The 19,168-nt window shown below is 42.1% G+C and overlaps 1 protein-coding gene across 2 annotated transcripts in view; it reads left to right on the top strand.

Annotated features, from left to right (window-relative positions):
- Positions 1-18,359, top strand: part of plpp3 (phospholipid phosphatase 3) — a 28,130-nt gene extending 9,771 nt beyond the window's left edge. The window contains exons 2-7 of one of the 2 annotated variants that reach the window (XM_030132388.1): positions 5,501-5,658; positions 8,020-8,112; positions 8,400-8,587; positions 8,686-8,743; positions 12,286-12,462; positions 17,500-18,359. In XM_030132388.1, the coding sequence (XP_029988248.1) occupies positions 5,501-5,658; positions 8,020-8,112; positions 8,400-8,587; positions 8,686-8,743; positions 12,286-12,462; positions 17,500-17,628 (803 nt within the window). In that variant the 3' untranslated portion in view covers positions 17,629-18,359. Of the gene's footprint in view, positions 1-4,867; positions 5,023-5,500; positions 5,659-8,019; positions 8,113-8,399; positions 8,588-8,685; positions 8,744-12,285; positions 12,463-17,499 lie in introns of both variants that reach the window. The other variant, XM_030132389.1, reaches the window with a different exon arrangement.
- The last annotated feature ends 809 nt before the right edge of the window (positions 18,360-19,168 follow it).

The following is a 19,168-nucleotide window of genomic DNA, read 5'->3' as shown; positions in this document are numbered from 1 at the left end:
CGCCTCCCATTCACCTCTCACACTATCCGCCGACACTCCAACTCGCTCACTATAATCACGATATCATTCTAATTCTACTCCTGAAAGCCATGAAAGCTCATTAAAATGTCAATAGCGGGCTAGGAGGATGAAAGTCATGAGAGCGACAGGATGGGAGGCTCGCCTCCGTCTTCTCAGCGGATGCACAGGTGTCGCTCTTTTGGGACATTAGTGCAGTGTCAAGGGGAATTAACCTTTGGAACAGTGAAGCACTTTAGCGGCCATAAGAATAGGTATTGTTTCCTGTTTGAGAAAGTACAGTTGGGATTAACATGAGAAAATAATAGACTGTTGCAGTACTAAAGAGGTGATAGCAATAAACACTGTTAAAATAGACAGAAATGCAAATCCTACAAATCGTAATAGCGTAGGACTAGAAGGTCAGACCCAGAGGAGCCTTTATATGCTAAGATTGCCCTTTTAATCTAACCACTCATCGTCTATACCAAATTTAACTCCAAAGCCAATCAAACTTGACCGTGGCTGGATAATCTCTCTGACACAAAACACACCAAGCTGTATATATAAGCTTACAGCTCACAAACACACAGTATACACAGGCATACCGCCATTGTTGAGCTGTGATTTCTAGCAGGCAGCGGTGCATGAACATGTGAGTTGATTTAAGTCATGATATTGCACAGAATGGAAAATAACCACAGTGCACACATAAACACAGGCGCTGCCGTGACCTGTACATATAAACATGTCTCCATTCAGCCAAAGAAACACCTCCCTCCTTTTACACAGCCTCTGTCTCTCTATCCAACCTGGAGTGAGTGATCTGCAGAACAGTAAGAGAGAAATGCATGACAATCTGATAAGGCTAATGGAACTGTTCCCCCAGCCACCCACCCACTTAGAATGAGTTTTTTCTTTTAGTTATACTTTTTGGCCTGCTCTGACCAGGATTTTTTTTTTTGGCAACTATTATTTTCTGACGTCTGTCTGTGCTGTTTAAATGCATAGTATATAATTTCAGTGTCTCAACCAAAACAGCAATAATAAAAAATACACACAAAGATGATGTCATGTGATCACCACTGAAACTCCATCTAATGTGACCCAGGCAGAAATCATGTTTACAGCTGAGTTAATGGATTGTGACTTTTCAGTCATTACGTATTTTCACATCATGTAATTTCAGACTAATTAAATAGACATAAGTTAGATATTTGCATGACGCCACTGATGAGTGACCAAATCTAACAGGTCGTTACATTGAGTAAAACTATGAATGTCTCTGAATGTAGGGTGGAACCAATCTGTAGAAGTACACAAGTCAACAAAACATATAACATTGTACGTAATTGTTTTTAGATATTTTAATTTAGCTTTACATTATAGTTTTCAAAGCAGCTCAGTGAGTCCTCATTTGGTTTATTTCCCCTTTAAACACTGACACAGAGCGTCTTCCTTATCGTAAGCATATAAAAAAAAATGGAGAAAATGACATTTTGCTCCTGTGTTGGAAAGTAAAGCAGCAATAACACTGCTTTTGTTCGTCTTTAGAGAGGATGTGAGAATCTCTGGCATCATTGACTGTTACTGACCTCATGACAGAACTTGTAAAATAGTTGTTTTTTAATTCACTGACGCACCACAGGCTTTTGCCAACAGCCCAGCCCACCTCTTTCTTTTTCTCCCCTTTCTGTTTTTATCTCCCTCTGCTGCCACTCCCCCACCTCCCTTTCTCTCTCTGTGGGTCAGCGGGCCCTGTGAAGGTCACTGTCTCTTTATCCAACTGACATAAAAGAGGTCATATTTCTTCTCACCGCTGTTTGCAGATGAGGCTCAGATGGGCTGAAGGGTTAGTGTTGGAGTGTATTTTAGTTTGCGCTAAGAGGTTCATGGACCAACTCTGGTATGAAGAGTATGCCCACATACCAGGTTGTTTTCAGAGAGATGGCATGGGGGGGTTTGTACAAAACAGCTTGGCATCTACCAGACTGGGCAGCAGAGAGGGAAAGGCAGCGTGCAGACAGAGAGGCTTTCATAAATGCTCAATAGATAGTGTTGAGATCCTCAATTGCTCGCTCTCGCTTTCCTTTTTCAGTCATTCAGCTAGTCAACTCCTAAGTTTCCCATGGTGTTCTCTGATCGGTTTAGCCTTTAAGCACTAGTTAGCATGTGTGTGTTTATCTGTGTGTGTGTTTCCCATGTCTGTTAAGCCCATGACCTCTTTTCACGTCTCCTCATTAGCATGTGAATCCCCCCTCCACAAGTAGGGCAGAGTGAAGAGAAGGAAAATGAGAGGGAAAGAGAAGGTGGAAAGAAAGGAGAAGCAGAGATGAGATTGGCGTGTGAGAAAGCATTATCCAATTTCTGAAAAACTAGCCTTTTTCCATACAATCCACCCAGCAGAACTCATTCAACACATTTGTTGAAGCTGAAGAAAAACAAATTTGTTCAATCAACTCAGCTTAACTATGTTGACTGACCTACAATACATCCCACATAATTCAGTGCGAACAGGCTCAGCCAAATCTAACCTTTCCTGTTGTGTGGACAGTGTGGTTCCCGGTCACCACCAAAGCCCGACCTGGCCCTTTGTGGGCCCACCAGCAGGCTCTTGTGCACTGCACCTTGTTTATGCAGGTGTCTGCCTCAGTGACCCTCCTATCTGCTGCCGTCTGCAACCACTGGATAAAGACACAAGGAGAAAGAGCTGAGACGAAGGCTGTCTGCTTTGTTTGTACTAAAACAGCAAAATAGTAGAGAAATACAGTACTTTCATTTATGCAGGATTTTTTGGTGGCATTTATTGTTTCATATTCAGCACAAGCATGAGGAGCGTCTCATCAACAGTTTCAGTTCATTTATTTCATTCTGTACCTAATACCTGCCTTTTGTCATTTACACACACTTCACCAGCAGTTATTAAGGTTGCTCTGGACTTTAAAATTCTCAAAATTTTTCCAATTTCCAAAAACTTCTGTATGTAAAAAACAGCCTCTCCTTAATAGGGGTGTAAGAAAATATTGGTTCTGCAATATATCGTGATATTTCGTTCACAATACTGTATCGATATTTAAAAGTACTGTATCGATATTTTTAGGTATTTATTCAAATCCATATATTGTGGAGGTTCATTTTTGTTTTTTGTTTATATTTTATTTATTATTATTTAACACCCTTTTATTAAATAATGGTAGTGTTTTGTTGGGATTGCACAAAAACAATGTTATGATGTTAGTTATGAACTAATAGAATATGAACATTTGAGCAGGATCTTAAACTGTAATGTATGTAAAACATAATTTAAGTTTTAACACAGGAACATTTTGTGATGTAGCATTAGACCCTGTTCTGATCAAATAAAAATGTGTTTAGTATTTGTGCTTATTTCTGGTGTAATTAAATCCTTCCAGGAAATAATCATTTAAAAAAAGAAACAAACAAAAAAATTGCCTTTTTAACAGTATCATGATATATCGTAATATATCGTATCATGATCCTAGTATTGTGATTTGCATCGTGTCACCAGATTCTTGCCAATACACACCCCTACTCCTTAATGCAAAGTGAAGGTAAAATTGAAGATAAATAGATCATTTTTGCACTCTAGCCATTTTAGTGTGAGTATTGCTACAGTGATCTTGGTCAACACCTGAGACAACACTTTCTTCTTTCAAGTGGGATTAAAAGAGTCAGAGAGCTGTGAGTTTGTGTCTAAGAAACATGCATAACAAAGTGAGTTTGGAGGTTTTGAGGAATGTTCATGTTCATACTAGTGGTTACTGGTGAATGCTGTACTTTTCAATAACATGGTCTCCTTTTCTCATCGCTGGTGAGACGACAGCTGTGGTTCTTAGTCAAATTAGGAACATTCATGAGTAGATCTCTGCTGTTGACCCAAATGTCAGAAAATCCCTGTGATGTTAGCGAACCACATGAACCACATGTTGGAATAATTTCTTTGCAGTCTGATACTGAATGTATATGTTGGTGTGTCTGCGTGTGGGTCTTCGGGACGCCTTCGTGTCTTGAGCTCCCTCTATTTATGAGCTACTATATGCACATACACCAAAACATGCTGTCATGCAAAAATTTTCCATAGTTGGGTGGGCTTAGTTTTTGCTTTTCTTGGTAGTCACACATTTTAAAATCCCTCAAGGGAGACCTTGGAAGTCCTAGCCAGAGTTTGCACGTCTGCATTTGTATTCTTTTGATTTGGAGATGTGTATTTATATTAACCTCATCAGAACAGAATGTGGTTGTGAATGTGAGTGCTGACGTGTGTGGTTGAAGGTACAAACTGCCGAATTAATTTGACCAACCTACTGCTTTATGCTAGTTCTCTATTTGCGATCCATTTGTTGTTGATGATGTCGTCAAAAGTTTGTTAAGAATGCCCTGTTTGAGAATACTTTCCATCAACACTCTACCTGGAATGACACTCTCTTCCCCTGTAATCCGTAACGCCACACTCACAATGTATTGACATAGTCCCAGTGTCGGTGTGTTCCTTTTGTCTGTAATAATGGACCCCTACCTCTGAATGTCAGTGCATCTTTGCTCTGTCAGGAGGGGGCATCTCCTAATGCCAAAGGATAAACCTCCCTCCTCAATAGCTTGGTGTCAGTCTGTCAACACAAGCAGCAGGAGAGGGTTTGCTGAGTAAATAGTCTGTTTAATGTGAGAATAAGCAGACACACACCTGTGAAGGATTTTGTGTGTTAATGTGCATTTTTAATGTGATTTTCTTTCTCAGCACGCAGGTAAGTGAAATTAGAAAGAATAAGGCGTGCGTGAGTCACTGTTATGTTTGTAAGTATGTGTGTGTGGATTCATGTATTCATTTGTGTGTGTGTGTGTGTGTGTGTAGCTATGATGCCCAGCTTGGCTCTGCACCATGGCACTATTCATCCATACCAGAGGGGTTTCTACTGCAGTGACTCCAGCTTGAACTACCCCTACAAGAAGAGCACCGTCCCCTCCTCAGTGCTTACTTCTGTTGGGTTGACACTGCCCGTGGTGTCTGTAAGTCCCTCTAAACAAAGAGCACTCGGCCTTGGGGAATCCTGAGCCAGACACGGGGAGGTTTTAAGGGGTCACGGTGGCTGTGAAGGAGTGATGACAACACCACATTACTGCTACTAATACATCAAATAGAGAAAAGCTTGTGCAGTGTTCGTCCAGAGTTGCTGTTTATAATTTGTGGTGTCGGTTTCGTCTGATTTTATAAACATTTCACTCCTTTGCTTTAAGCTGGCCTTGCATGCCATCCGTAAGCCCCTCCCACCTCTACCATATCCCATGACCCCTCAGTGCCAATGTGCTCCTTGTGCTCGCTGTGGTCTCTCCTGTTTATATCTGTGTCACTGACCTGGTGCTTTTATGCTTTGTTTCTTCCCTCTGTCTTCCTGTCCCTCTCCCTCCCTCCCTCCCTCCCTCTCTCTCTCTCTCTCTCTGTCTCTCTCTCTCTCTCTCTCTGCACCCCTCTGTCTGTCTTTTGTAGCTAGCCTGCCTTTCCTGATCATTGAGACTAGCACCATAACTCCGTACCGGCGCGGGTTTTACTGTTCGGACGAGTCCATCCGCTACCCTCAAAAAAAGGGAGACACCATAAGCGATGCCGTGCTTTGTGCTGTTGGCATTCTAATTGCCATCTTCTCTGTAAGTCGACCTCCACACATTCCTCTGTTTGCTGTTTTGTTCCCAAATCGTTCTCTCTCTATTGGATAGTCCAGTATCTTAGTGTCACTAACAATCCCCGTCTTTTTTTTTTTTACACACATTCCTTTACCAAAATGTTTGAGTGATTTCCTATCATGCAGTATTGTCTAAAATACTCCAGTCTTTTGCTATAAATGTGCTTTATATATCTTCCCAACTCCATTTTACAGTGTTTCTTTTGTCATACTTTTGTCCTACATGTAATTTTTGAGTCACTATTTTTATTACTTCAGTCAGTTGTAATAAAAGACCCCCGGAGTGACACTAGGAAATGTGTGCAGTGACGCAAGCGTGCCAAAGCCCAAAGAGATTTTATGAGCTAGTGGTCCATTCTCATGCCCCCCACTCATTTCCCTTGTACCTTGACTCGATGCCCCCTGTGCCCCACACATTACTTAAGGTGAAAATGTCAGTGCACTCTCCCATGCCGACAGTGTCACGCTGATGGCCTGAGGCGTCTGACCAGTTAACAGCAGCTTAAGTCTTCGTTCCCATGACTCCTTCTTTAGAAACAGAACGGGCCTAGAGTAGTGCCAGGAGATTAGAGGGGGGTCATGGGTAGTGGAAACATGTTCTAATGACATGTGGAGCGTATGTATTTGTCAATTAGTGTCTCGTGGTCAGGCTAGATGATATTCGCAGCACCCTCATAAGCTCTCAGACTGAGACGCCACTTCACAGCCTTCACCTCGGTGGGCACAGACACACATTAACACACACACTGAACCATTGCGGCTCTTCTGCTTATTAGAACCAGGACCCTGCATGTGTTAGATAGTTCCCTCACATGTTCACGTGTGGGCAAACGTTGGCGTGTCTGACACAGCTGTGTTCCATTAGTGGCGTCTACTGCCATGCTGAAACCATTCCTTTAATGCACATACATGCACACGCAAGCCTGCACACACTCACACATACATGCACTGGTAGCAGATTCTTGTCGGGGCTCTTGTTTATCTCCACAGTGAGGGAATTCCCGATGGTTCAGACATATCCACGTCTGACAGACATGTTTCCACTGTCAGACAGAATGACTAATAGTGAGATAGATTTTAATACACGCTGATGGTCTAAATAAACTCCAACGGCCTTGAAAAGCCTGCTGTACCAATGGCAGGTCCTGTCTACACTCAGACACCCAAGACCAATGGATAGAAAAGGAGAAGAGAGATCCAAATGCAAATGTTGGCTACCCAAATAAACTTTTCAGCACTATATCAGCCCCCTGTGGCTCTAATCTCCAGTTCCTATCAAAAATACTCATTGACAATAGTACACACACACACTAATACAGCACTATGTTTGTTTCTCCTGGCTGTGAGCCTGCCAGCTGACCACCCCATAGACAGGATAGGTGTGTTTATCAAGCCTAACAATACACACAATACATGTAAATATAAAAACAGCAAGATTCGGAGTTAAGTTGGTTGAATGGATGGGAAAGACTCTTTATATATGTGAGCATTTAGAGTCGTAATATCAGTCAAATCACAATATTGTGGTTCTTTTGGCTCAGAGATGGACACATAAATATTTTGCTGAGACATTTTGTGAGGAGGCAGGTAGAAGAGTGAAGCCTTGTGTAGAAAGAGGAAGGAAAGGGAGATGTGGTCAGTGGTGGAAAGCAGCCAGTCCATCAGTCGGATACCCGAGGTGGTACAGATATGATTGACATCTCCATACCTTGAGGGTTAGATTCGTGTAAGCCCTCTCAGTGTGGATGAGGATCTTTCCATGGGGCCCAGCTCAACTTAAAACCACCTGTCTTAAATACCACAGAAGTTAGAGTTAGCCTCTGACCTAAGCCTTACAGCAGACCATTACTGTGACATAGATCCTCTTTGTTTCACGGTCAGGTCAGTTTTATTCAAAACATCAAACGAGGCTGAAGTTTTTTCTTTAAATTTTCACGTTTTCCTTTTTCCATCACCTGCAGTGTTTCATTCTTTTCCTTTAAACGCCCCATCATGTCATGGATCAAAGCATCCTCACTCACATTACATTAAAACTGCCTTCGGGAAAGGCAGGCCATGCTCATTCTATGTTTGTCTTGGTGTAAATCTAAACTCTGTCTCTCCTGTATGTCCTTCACATATTCTCTTTACTTCATCTGCTACTTGTGCCTGGATTTAAATTAGCACTCCTGCATGATACACACTCAAACCTAACCATTGTAATGCATGGTTATCCACATGTAAAGCTACTGTATAGTGAAGAATTCATTAGCGTTACATATTTTTCCTTGCATGTCATTTGTTATGATATTTGTCTGTTGTATCTAAAAATAATCCTTTCTTTTAGATTGTGATTGGAGAATGTTACAGGATTCACCAGCTTCACGAGGGAACAAAATCCTTTGTTGGGAATCCCTACGTCGCAGCCCTCTACAAACAGGTTAACTCTCCATTATACTTTTTCTTTTTTTCTTTTTTTCTTTTTTTTTGTTATTAAACTTTTTATTAGAAAAAAAATGGGTTATACATGTTGCTCTTCAGTACATGACAGTAAGTCATAACAAAGTATATAATGAAAAGAAAGTAGATAAAGCTGTAAAATTAGTAAGTTTGTCTGCCCCCTATGCACCTTTTCCATTCATACTTTTTCAGTCAGTACTTACACACAGTACTTACCATCACCTGATTTATTACTGTCACTAATTACTGTTTCATATTTTTCTGCAGATGGGTGTGTTTATTTTCGGCTGTGCCATCAGCCAGTCATTCACAGACATTGCCAAGGTGTCAGTGGGTCGTATGAGACCCCACTTTTTAGATGTGTGTAGACCTGATTTCTCCACCATCAACTGTTCCTTGGGATACATCACCCAGTACGTCTGCACTGGAAAAGAGAGCGAGGTGCAGGAGGCCAGGTTTGTGTGAACAATAATACACTCATAATGATTTTATTCTGTATAAAAATACTCCTTGAACTGATTTGTTTTACAGAGAAAAATCTTTCTCTCCACAGAAAATCTTTCTTCTCAGGACATGCCTCTTTTTCAATGTTCACCATGCTCTACCTGGCTGTAAGTAGTTATTAAACTTTGCACATATACACACCCACACACACACACACACACACACACACACACACACACACACACACATATACACACATACACACACACACACACAGGGATGCTGGGAATCACAGACAAAGGTTTACTCATTGTATGAGGGTGTAAAGCAAAGGAGGTTTGGCTCTTATCTGGGGATTATCTGGCTGCACAAAAAAAGATAACATTGTTCTTAGTCACTTCTCCTCCTCTTCTCTCTCCACTCATTGAGTTTATAAAGGATTCATTCTCCTATTTATTCCTTGGAGAGAATGGATGCACTCCACCTGTTTTCTTCAGAGCAGCTGCATGTGCACTTCCTGTCCTCTCCCATTTCCCTACATCCCTCCCTCTCACTCCACCTGTTGTGGGTGTCTGCTGAGGCTTAGCACCCTAGAGGCACTTCATGCTTCAAACAGTCTAACTGCACACACACAGACAATTGCCAGCTCAAAGCTTCACAATGGTCTCCTCCCCCTCTTCTTCTATTTACGCACCACAATTTTCCACCTCACTTTGCATGATGCATTCAGGGAAAGAGGGAAAATTTGGGTAAATGATTTCGTTATAAGGTGGTCTTGGTTCCCACGCTGACCTTGGAGCTGTAGTGTACTGGTTACAGGGAGCTGCTATGGGTATTTCCCAGCCTCTGGTTGAACCTACAGCTGTGCTCTGGTCATACCAAAGAACAGAGATAGAGTGAATGAAAAGCTGGGAAAAACACAGAAAGAAAGGAGATGGAGTGTTGCTTCCAGACCACAGAGTGACACACTAGTCAGAGACCAGTGTTCCAGCTGCGGCAAGTGCAGGACTACAGCCAGAGGACAGTGGTGCAAACAGAAAGAGAAAGCGAAAAGAGTGGTGGAGAGGAGGAACAGGATGTAGTTGATGTTTTGGAATATAAAACCAGCATATGGCAGCTCAGAGTAGAGGCATTCCTAGTGGAAAAAATCTGTGGCATCTTTTGTTTTTGCCAGTCTTGTGACCTCACATCAATGTTAAAGTGTGTGTAAGTATTTTTGTGTGTCTCCAACAAGAGCACATGTTCCCGACAACCCCATTGTGAATTCAGATTAACCCGAGGACGTATAAAAAATCGGAAAGTGAATACATGTAGGGTGAATGCTGATATTCATTAGTGGTCAATTCTACATTTTTATCAAGATGATCTTTAATGGACTCTTTAAATGACAGAAAAATAGTGAAATGCCATCTCAAGTTTGAAAGGAGAATCAGATCAAACCAACTGTCAAGTGTTTTTGTTGTCTGCTATGAAAGTGTCACTTCCATATTGCGGCTGACACCTGGTTGTCCCTCCCACAGCCACTGCCGTCTGGTAATTGGCACTCTGTGATTTCGACACAGTTAATTTCCAGCTAATTGTGCCTCGCGTGCTGCATAAGCGACTGATGTGGTTTGAGTTGAGAATTTGCAGCACTGAAGCCTTGAGAGATGGCACCCAAATGACTGGCACGCACCACACTGCACCGAACCACACGTTGTGCAGCTACATTGCAGCCGCAGACATTGAGCGTCAGTGTGCATTCGTGTGTCCTACTCTGCTATCTTTTGTTTTGTCTAATATGTGCACGTACTCTTTGCACATACTCTCCACCAGCTGAGGATTCAAGTCGTTATTTATGTCAGAGTTTTTCTTCCTAAGGAACCTGCTATCAGTGAGGCTGAAAGCCAGTTGTTGGTTAAATGAAAACCACCGTGTTTGTATGTGTTATATCTGGCTTTAACCACAGTTATGCATCTGTCTCACAGCATGGTGTGAATGGTGTGAACATGAGAGGAGGGAGAAGGGGCTGGCATGTAAAACAAGCCTTCATTCTCATTCTTTCTCACTTTGTTCTGTTTGTGAGTGTTTTCCTTCATTTAACAATGACTTTGAGTCAGAGAGAGAATGGAGTGAGAAGATTTCTCTGGGCTGGATTCCTTTAGAAACCACCAGACTTTGTGTCGCTCTTGTCTCTTTCCATCATGGGAATCTGCTGGGACTCCTTTTGTTGTTGTGTTTTATTGTTGTTTTCCTCAGATCTAACTATTTCGGACACAGCAAATTTCTGGGAGGACAAGCAGGGTCAAAGTTCCTGAGATTGTGCAGCTGGATGTGGTTTTCTGTATCTGACTTCAACAAGAAATAGTTGGAAGAGGGAACACTTTTCGCAGCTTAGAAGGTTTTAACCTTGCTTGCTTATCATGAGTTTATTTGTGTATATTGTAGTGCTGAATCAGTACTGGATTGGATATTTGGGCTTACATGCTGCCCTCTAGTTAGATAGAACTAAGCAGATTAGCAGGTCACTGTAATCTTTAACTGGAGTGCTTCCTTTCAGTCTACCACTACCATGACAGTCTGCTGTGACGTTTAGGATGTTGTGTGAAGGTTTTTCTTTTTTTGACTCTGGGACGTCAGACAAAAGTATGTATCCTCAGTCCTTACACACTACCTGTGGAGGAAGCCTGCAGTCTAAACATCCCTGCCAGGGAGGAGGGACTGGAAGGGATGGGAGGGATCACTTCCACTTCCTTGCTTCCGTACAGGGAAGAACAATGATAGAGTGTCATGAAGGAAATGTAAAAGAGCTTTACGTCCACACCTATGGGGCCTCGTAGTGGATGAGGTTGCGTAGTTGGGAGGCGCTGCTGTGGCTGTCTGTAGGTATTGTTAGCCTAGTTGATTATAAGACAGAAGTCCAGAGGTTTGGGCTGGGTAGGCCTTGGCGAAGGTCGGCTCTGTGTATCTGGGTGTGTGAGACAGGAAGTGAGGGCTCTGAGTGGTGCAGAAACTCAGGATGTCTGAGAAACCTGGGCTGACCTCACCACCGTGCATGTATGTGGGTAAAGATGAGGGGGAGGCCGTGCATGAAAGCGGTCTTAGAGATAGTTATGTCTGTTTTGGTTCTCAGTCTTTATCATGACCGAGTAAATGGTCTATGGCTGCGAGCAGGGGGTGCATCTGTTTGTCATGGATTTACTTTGATGGAGGGTAGAGAGTTCATCCCAACAAAGTGTTGAAATGTGCATGGCAGGGCATGTATAAGTGTGTGTATGTGTGTGTATTCCAGTGGCTCTCTGTGGTTGTGCTGTTTTTACAGCTGGAAAGTTGAACATTGAATCAGTCATGTCCGGGTCTCAGGCAGTGGAGTGTGTGTGTCGTGGAAGAGAGTTCCTCTGTGGGTCTGGCCAGCTTGCCCATTTTGATTCAGTCTAGACCTCTCAAACTGAAATTATGCACACACAGCGCAGGTGCAGGGTTAAAAAGGCAGTACAACATATGGTAAACCTAATGACTTTCATGAAAATTTCCAGCCAGGTGTGTGTGATGGTACAAGTCAGTGCTGGCAACAGACTTTGGCGGTGATACTGCCAACACTAGAGCGGATTACATGTTTTTCATCATATATTTACATCATATATTATATCATATATGCATATTATTTTCAACATGTTGTACCTTGTATATTAAAACATACTTATTTGTGTCCTCCTGTGTGTGTCTCCAGTTTTATCTACAGTCCAGGTTTACATGGCGCGGTGCTCGTCTCCTCCGCCCATTGCTCCAGTTCACCCTGTTGATGATGGCCTTTTACACTGGCTTATCACGTGTCTCCGACCACAAGCACCACCCCACTGATGTCCTGGCAGGCTTTGTGCAGGGAGCCCTGGTGGCCTACTGCATAGTAAGTACTCACACGTCATACATAACACACACTGTAACTTTACCAAGCACATCCATACATGCAAATGGTATAAAAATAGGAGTGATTTCGAATGAAGACACACAAACCAACCATCAATCCTTTCTGCAACATAAACCTGTTCTATTACTGACCACCAGAGACCTTACTCATTGCTCCCCTTTTTCACATTTAATCCTTTCTGCTTTCTGTTGAAAACAAGAACTGGAGTGGGCACTGAAGTGAGGAGAATCTTATTCCCTTTAATGAATAACACATTGCTTGGAGCAAGGCCTGAGTTCAGGAGTTTGTGGGTTTTTGTGTGCGCCTGTGTGTTAGTGTAAATCCATATTCTGCAACCTCCATGACTACTTTTGTGACATATCGTAACAGCAGTTGCCAGATGATTTTCGTAACCCTCATCATTACACTGAGCTAGATGGAGCCAAGGAAAATTAAATTTGGGTAGAGAGGAAAATAGAGGGAGTGTAAAAGGAGAGGGAGTAAGAGTGAGAGAGCAAGAGAGGGGATTAGCCTTTGAAACAGGAATGAGGCTGTTAATTATTTTGGGTTTTTTTATTTGGCCGGTCTGGTTCTATCAGCACAGCAGGCTGCAGCTAAACTCTGCCGCCTCTGGGAAAAGTATGGAAAGACACACTCACACACACGCACAAGCAGCCCTTACCTTTTTACATGGTCCAAATCTGAACGTGGAAGGGATTAGATTCATAAAATTCTGCAAGAACTTAGTAGTGGCGCCTAGACAGACCTAGCTAATGTACGCACACATTCACAGAGCCCAGACGACTTCTTTAATGCCAGAGTTATTGGAGGATCTAAAATGAACCATGAGCACAAATCAACACATAACAATAGACTTTAATGCTCTGGCAACATCAACGCTCCTGCAGCTGGGCGTAGCTCCTGGACGACATCAGCTTTGACAGGTAAAAAAAAAAGAATATTTTCAAAAGTATGCTCAGCTCATGAGGTCGACCTCTATATGGGCAGATCTGGCAGAGGGAGTGTAGGGAGGGAAGTGACAGGAGAGAGGAGCCTTGTCTGCATCTTGGCTCAGGAAGAGCATGGGTTCAATCCAACTCAACTATTCCACAGCCCTCCTGCTCGCTGAGAGACAGTTTAATGCACACACAGACACACTATTCACAGTCACATGCATACACACCACATGTATATACACAGACACACAGTCAAACCCCTGCCGATAGAGGCAGCGAGCTTAGTTTTACAATCCTTGACGCCCCTTCTGATTTGCCCAGTCTTGGTAGAAACGCACATCTGTGATTACTTTAGTTCGGCCGTTTCAGCCTCTCAATAAGCAGTGGAGCAGAAAAGACCTGACAGGGGTTGAGTGGAGATGGGACAAAGGAGGTTTAAAGGCTGTGTGATGCACAAACCCCAAAACGATCAGAAAGTATTAAATCAAAATGTGAATGATTTCAGAATTTTAAAAGTCCTGTGAATTAGAATTGTGAGAATATACAAATAAAAAAAACCTATGAATTTCATTTTCTCCAATCTGAGATGTCCAGATCACAAAAGCACTGAGTTAAATGTCTCTCCTTACATCTGCTGCGATTGCTTTTATATGTATGACCAATCAAGCATAAGCTTATAAATGTAAGGAAACACGAACGACCAGTATATGGAAACTATTCAAAAACTGCACTTGGTGCAAATTAAAAAAATATTATTCAAAGAACACATGGGGTGAATTAGCAGATTTGCACATCAGTCCCAAGTGTGTGATGGAACAATTGTTCTTACAGTAATATCATAGCCTTGTGGAAACATGGCCTCCTCCAAATACATTTCAGTAATTACGTGTAGAGAACTGTGTGGGTCCTTGACTTTATTGTCTCTGTGATTCCAGGTTTCCCTAGGCTACAGTTACCTCTTTAATCCCAGTGAACCCCTATTGAGTGCCAGTAAATTAACAATACAAACCTGGAGCAAGTATAGACACATTCATTTGTAGTGATGCATCAGACTGGGGCTTTGTTGTAAGTAAATTGCAGTCTTAAACACTCTGTCGTCACATTTAATGATGTTAGTGTCTGAGTTGGATACTTTTGAAGAATATGTAGATGAGTGTCTGCTTTGAAACTGCACTGAAACCTCCCCAGACTACGGCTGGAGGTTTGTGATCCAAAGAGCCAGCAGGAATCATCAACCACAACAGGAAGTGGTCTGTCTGTCCTACCTGATTCTGTCTATCAGACACAGTGACCTACTTTTCAACTAACGTCGTAATAAAGGTCAAAAGGGCCAAAACCAACAGGAAGCAGCTGTTGTGGAGAAAGCCTCAGCTACATTTGTTTTTTTAAAGTTCATTGTCAAAGTGGAGAGGAGATGGATCTGGCATTAAAAGTAGGCGGGCTTAAACGATGCTATTTCAGCACTCAAGGACAGGATGCTCATTGTCACAACTTTTGAAGCAGTGGGAGCAGTAAGCAGCAGAAAGTCATCTTTAATCTGTCAAAGTTAGGACTTATGTGTACTGTGTCATCATATAAATAACACTATACTGTGAAACTCACACTTAAATACTGTTATACATCCATATTTTCACATGTTAGCCTCTGTAAGTGTTAAAAAATGTGTGTATCTTCTGGGAAGTGTATAGTTAGTACCATTCTCTAAACTGTGAGCACATTTGGGGATGTGGTTAGTCTGCTAATATATTCAGAGTTGATTGTGAATGTGTGCAAACAAATTCACAGTTTTATTCTTTGACATATAATGGAGGTCTTTTGAGTCATGCGGCGGTTTTAGAATTCATTCTTCCATCAAGTTTGTGCACTTCCTGTGTGACTCAGCTTCTTTATGTGTCAGGCATGACTTCAGAAGTGGTTAAGGAAACATAATTGAACACATAAACACATTTATGTATAAGTTTTTTTTCAACTGCTGAGTCTGCAACACTCCTCACAATAGGTTTAAAGACTGCGTGTATGTGCCAGTGTGTAGGTTGCACAGGAAATATCGGGGTTGAGATAAACTTTCCACTGTGCCGGGTTCAGGGGTGATGGGTTGGAGGTTGGCTGATGTAGCTGGAAGGCCTCCTGGGACTGGATGCAAATGATACTGATGAGAAATACGGCTGGAAAGTTTCCCATGACATGCGGGGTGATTCTCAGGAGATACAGTAACACATCAGCTCCTTCTCCAACCCTCAATTTTCATTATGTATCATACACCATATAGTGATCCACTGCTTAAATAAATAGCAATATACACAAAGAGGCCTTTTATCTCTGTGAAAGCAGTTGTGTTCAGAGGTATCTATATCTACATATGATGTCATCTGCCCACCAAAGGTCAGCAGCAAAGGTCATTTTATGGTCAAGAAATGTCAAGCTGTAATAGAGAACGTCTTTGTGGTAAATCTCATGAATGAGACTTTGTTTATAATATGATAAATATCAGTCATTGGCTTAGCATTGGCTCTTGCTCTCTAGATAATAGTATAGTGTTATAATGCTAATAAAATAATAATACTATAGTAAAATTAAATGAAATTCCCCATTATTCTTGTAGTCAAGACCACCTAAACCAAGACCAAGATCACAGCAGGGCGAGACTGAGTCAAGGCCAAGGCTAGACTAGATAGATAGAAAAGGAAAGACATTGCATAACTAATATTATAGGATAACATACTGTATTGTAAGATGAGTTTGATGATTCCCTTGCAAAATGTTTTACACCTATGCAAAAAATGTTTTAAAGATTTAAAGGAGCACCAGAAATTTAGTGACACCCCTTTGGTTTTGGTCTTAATTGGTCTTAAAATAAAATCCTAACTAATCTTTTTCTGAGACTGAGACAAGATAAAGTGAAAATCTACTCAAGACCAGCACTAGACCTTTAAACTTTGTTCCTGAAACCAGACTTAAGACCAAATCTTGATAGAAAACTACCGCCCAGTGCTAAGTCTCAGGGGATTTTTAATTTTCTTAAAAACTTTCTGTGTTGTAGCTTGTTCAACAGACATGTCAGCATCATCAGTCATTTCACCTTTTGGCACAGAACCTAAATTCACCCACTACTGGCAGCACTGAAGGAAAAGCTAATATGCCTACCAAGTGTGTGTGTGTTTTTGTGTGTTATTCACAGCTGAACCCACTGTTTCTTTTGACCCCAGACCCCTGTATGAGGAAATGGCCATACAGTTTTACAGTGGACAGTAGTTTCCATGGTCCCACTTCCTGTCCACCCCTGCCCATTTTCCTGTTTGACATATGATGTCATCAAGACCTCAGGAAGATATTTCTTCTGTGCTTTTTAGCCTCCTCCGTCATGTACAAACAGTGCCAGGGAGGCTGAACTCCCTTTTTTTTAGGGGAATTTACAGTCACCGCCAAGGATGGCATCATTTATTGGCGGATTAGAGGTGGTTCATTGAATATGATGGTCGTTTTAGAGTGAGCTATAATAAGATCACTTCCTTTAGCCAGATTACTCAGTGTTGCTCGTTTAGGGTTGCATAAAGTGTGTCAGAGGGAGGTAAAAGGGAGTTTCTCAGCATGGCATGGTGAAGTAATTCAGCTTTTACACTTCTTGCCAACAGACAGCTCTGCCGCAGACAAATTAACATGTGAGTGCACATTCACATTAGCCCTGTTCAGACCTGCCATGTTTTATCCTGCCCCTAAATTATCTTGGATGTGTGAATTGTTAGGACATACTTAGACATAATTAAGAAACTAAGATACATAAAAATTGTGTAAGGTGTCTGAGCTCTGAAAAACATGGGGATTCAGACTGAGTGAATGTATCTTTGTCATTATTTGTAGTTAAAATAGGTAAAGTGAACCGTATAGTGTTTAAAACATATTTTTTGATGCAGGCAGATATATCGTGATTGATTAAATTTCTTCAATTCAGGTCACAGGAGTAACTTGTCTCTACTGGAGCATGATACAGTTGCATTTAAACTGCAACTCGATGCTCAAATACCATTAAATTCCTGTATCTTTTCCCATTTTCTCACCTCGTACTCGTCTGTGTGTCCGCCAGGTGTTCTACGTGTCTGACCTGTTCAAGCCGAGGGTGAAGCCAGCCACACCCCCTCCATCCCCCATCAAGAAGGAGCTGCTGCCTTCAGCCGACATCATCGAGAGAAACAACCACCACAACATGGTGTGAGAGAGGCCACATTTCTTCCTGTGACTGAGGAGCCAATCACAGCACTGCTCACCTCCCATCGGACAGTAGAATGTAGCGACGAGAGACTGTAGCTGCTTCTCAAATAGCATCCTCCTTCCTTTTGCAGGGCCCATCGAGGCACTCTGTGGACAAGGGTGTCAGATTTGAGATTTGCACAGCAGAGTCCACTCTCACTATCCAGACTTATTATATAATCATTATGTTAACTACTAATCAACAATTGAGCCCATTGTTTTGAGCACAAGAATTGGACACTGAAAAGAAAACAAAAGTGAATTAAGTAATTAATGACATGACAGGCAGAGCTGGTCTGGAGGTTTAATGGAAGTGAAACCACACAAAGGGAAAACACTTGTAAAGGAATACAAATGAAGAAAAAAGAGAAAAAGAGAAAAAGAGAAAAAGACAAACCCCCTGCCTAAGGAGAGAAGGATTTCCACTTATGTTTCCTCTCTGAACTTTCTGTGGCCTTGGAACGCCATAGGACAACAACTTCCTTACCTATGGGAAGGATTTACTGCAATAAATAGCAGCATAGAAATATTAACAGTATAGAACATATAACTTATAGCACTGTTTTTAAGTTCATTGTCCATTATCACCACTTGCTGCCTGAGATGTCCATCTACGACAAAACCTGATGATGCTGATGTGCACTAGACAGAAGCTGACTGAGTCTAGTATGAGATTTTTGTGAGAAGACATACTCATAGCAGAATAGCATGCCTACATGGTACCTACCCAAAAGGCCACTGTAAGGATCTTAAACCTTTCTTTTTAACCCTTTGTAACAGATCATAGACGTAAAAGCCCACTGGGCTCTCAGCTGGAGATTGTCTTTAGTGTTCACTAAGTACAACATTTCGACCTCATGAACTTCATGAACAATGTCACCAGATTAGCACATCAAGCTTTTTGTAGTGGACTGTCAGTGCAGCCTAAACCCGGGACGTTGCATTTCTTTTTTTTTGATAGTTTTAGTAAAGGGGAAATATTTTCTGTGGAAGGAGGGAGACAGATCAATCAGCCATCCAGCACCTGAAAAGAGGGCGTGGCTGTGCCATGCCACTTCCTGGTGTTGGAGCCGTCTGTTCCTCTTCCTAAGCAGGAAGAGGACGGGTGGGCAGAGTGAAGTGGTGGGATCTGTCGCCATGGAAAGAGGGTGATGCTTTACAGCTAAGCTGGCACATTATTTTGGGATGATTTGGGCTCTTTCCGCTGGCAGGGCGGAGCCCTCACCCACCCAATCACTCATTGGCAATGGACGTTTGTCTCTCAGTGTGTGTATATGTGTGTGTGTGTGTCACTCGTGCTTGTGTGGGTACATTTGTGCTTGTGCATGTACATTGTGTGAATGTGTGTGTACATATGTATGAGAGCCGTTCCCTGTGAAGTAAATCCCCCAATGATAAACTATGTGTGTTTCAAATATAAGCCTCTCACACACACTGTCAGCTGTGCCATGTGTGTGTATATGTGTGTATTTGTTTGTCTGAGTGTGTATGTGCGTGTGCCACTG

This window comes from Sphaeramia orbicularis, chromosome 4 (genome assembly GCF_902148855.1).
Source record: "Sphaeramia orbicularis chromosome 4, fSphaOr1.1, whole genome shotgun sequence".
Lineage (NCBI taxonomy): Eukaryota > Metazoa > Chordata > Actinopteri > Kurtiformes > Apogonidae > Sphaeramia > Sphaeramia orbicularis.
The sequence above is the reverse complement of the archived record's forward strand: the minus strand, read 5'-3'. Positions and strand labels throughout refer to the sequence as shown.